The following is a 1,891-nucleotide window of genomic DNA, read 5'->3' on the forward strand; positions in this document are numbered from 1 at the left end:
ATAATATTTAAAAAATAAATTTCAGAATGCAAGGAATATACGGAAGAAATTATGGACACAGTTTACAGATATGGAATCAATGTTATAACGGGCAAACCCGAAGTGCTCGAGACCTGTCGTAAATTTATAGTATCTTTCTTGATCAAAGGTATAGACGTAATTGAGGAGGGTGAGTTCACTCACATGGTAGCCCTGGGCACACAAACTACTACTGACTTCTTCCTGACGTGCGGCGGCACGCTGATTTCACATAGCTGGGTACTTACCGCTGCGCACTGCACTCATGGACCAAGGTACTCTTCTCATTTTTTTTGCTTTAAACTATAACTTGCCATTAAAAAAAGTTCCTTTTGTTTTTCATCTGCTATTATTGCATTATTTATTGAATAAAATCAAACAAAATTTCAAAATTTGAAAATATTCGTATTTTTTTTACACGTGTTTTTGACACAGTATATTATAAAGAGAAAGTTAAAGAATTTTATTAAATGCCTATTGATTTTTTAAATATTTAAATATATTAGAAATTATGGATCTAAAAAAATCTGTAAGATTAAGTCTACAGTTATTTATGAGATGACCAATAAAATTAATCCCATACAATATACATTGTTTTACAGCGGCGGTCCAACTGTCGCGAGGATAGGTTTCCGCAATTTGATGGGCCATGATACAGACTTCGGCACCACAGTTCTCGTGAAAGATACAATAACACATCCGGATTACAATCCACCTACGTTGTATGCGGACATAGCTCTTATGCAGCTGACGGACGCTGTCACGTTTAACTCAGCCATACGACCCGCGTGTCTTTATCACCAATACGATATCGTTCCTAAAAATACTCCGGTTTGGGTTAGCGGCTGGGGCACCATGGAACTAGGTAGGTAATCTGGTAATTCCTCGCGCGAAAACGTGTTACGACAACTACGGAATCGCAAAATTTGAACAAAGAATTGTAGAGCTAAATGGATTTGAAAATCTAAATATCCAAGAGCTCTATATTTATTAAGAATCTTGCAGAAATCCTGACAATAAAGTACAAAACCCTTTTATTATGGGGGTTAAAAATTTTTATACCAATATATCAATTTAATTTATGTTATGTTATATTATTGTATATATTATTGTCTTTTCAAGCCGGAGAGCCGAACAATCGGTTGCAGAAGGCCTCGCTGAATCTAATAGACAATGCGTCATGTGCAAAACGACATAATGGTACCTTAGAAGTTCCGTACGGTATCACATCGAATATGATTTGCGCTGGAGATATAAAAAATAACTGGACCACGGATACTTGCGAAGGAGATTCCGGTGGTCCTCTGCAAATAAAACATACTGAAAGCAAATGTCTCTACAAAGTGATCGGTATCACCAGTTTCGGTCATAGTTACGGACTCGGGATCGAATTTCCTGGTGTTTATACCAGAGTGTCTGAATATCTTTCGTGGATAGAAAGTATTGTCTGGCCGCAAAAATAATTGCAATTTATTCGATTTTTACAAAGGATACAAAAAAATATCCTTCATTAATTTGACTAAGTTAAATCTCTTACATAATTATCAGTAATAAATCTCTTACATAATTATTAAACTATTCAGTCAAATTAATAGACTGAGAATTTTTATGGTATTTAGAAATTTTTCTCCATTAATTTTGCAACGTGATATTCATTTACTATGTAAGAATAATTTTATAATTTCAGAAAAGTTCACTTGCTCCAATTATTGCCTGTCGAGAGAATTAAAGACGATTAACCGTGGTAATATTGTTGAACAGTTTGTTTTGACTAGAATATTGGAACGTAAAACTAAATTTAAAAATCGCGAGAAGATATAAATTATAGTATATAGGACTGGTGTTGATCTCCTAAAATTAAATTAAAAAATTT

At 34.1% G+C, this 1,891-nt stretch overlaps 1 protein-coding gene across 1 annotated transcript; it reads left to right on the forward strand.

Annotated features, from left to right (window-relative positions):
• Positions 1–51: 51 nt before the first annotated feature.
• LOC105449530 (serine protease snake-like) lies at positions 52–1,742 on the forward strand. The gene is made up of 3 exons (XM_011688787.1): positions 52–293; positions 621–883; positions 1,141–1,742. Exons 1-3 carry the CDS (start codon positions 52–54, stop codon positions 1,479–1,481), a joined length of 846 nt encoding a protein of 281 aa, XP_011687089.1. The 3' UTR covers positions 1,482–1,742.
• Positions 1,743–1,891: the final 149 nt, after the last annotated feature.

The sequence above is a fragment of the Wasmannia auropunctata genome, unplaced genomic scaffold (assembly GCF_000956235.1).
Source record: "Wasmannia auropunctata unplaced genomic scaffold, wasmannia.A_1.0 LD336076.1, whole genome shotgun sequence".
Classification (NCBI taxonomy): Eukaryota; Metazoa; Arthropoda; class Insecta; order Hymenoptera; family Formicidae; genus Wasmannia; species Wasmannia auropunctata.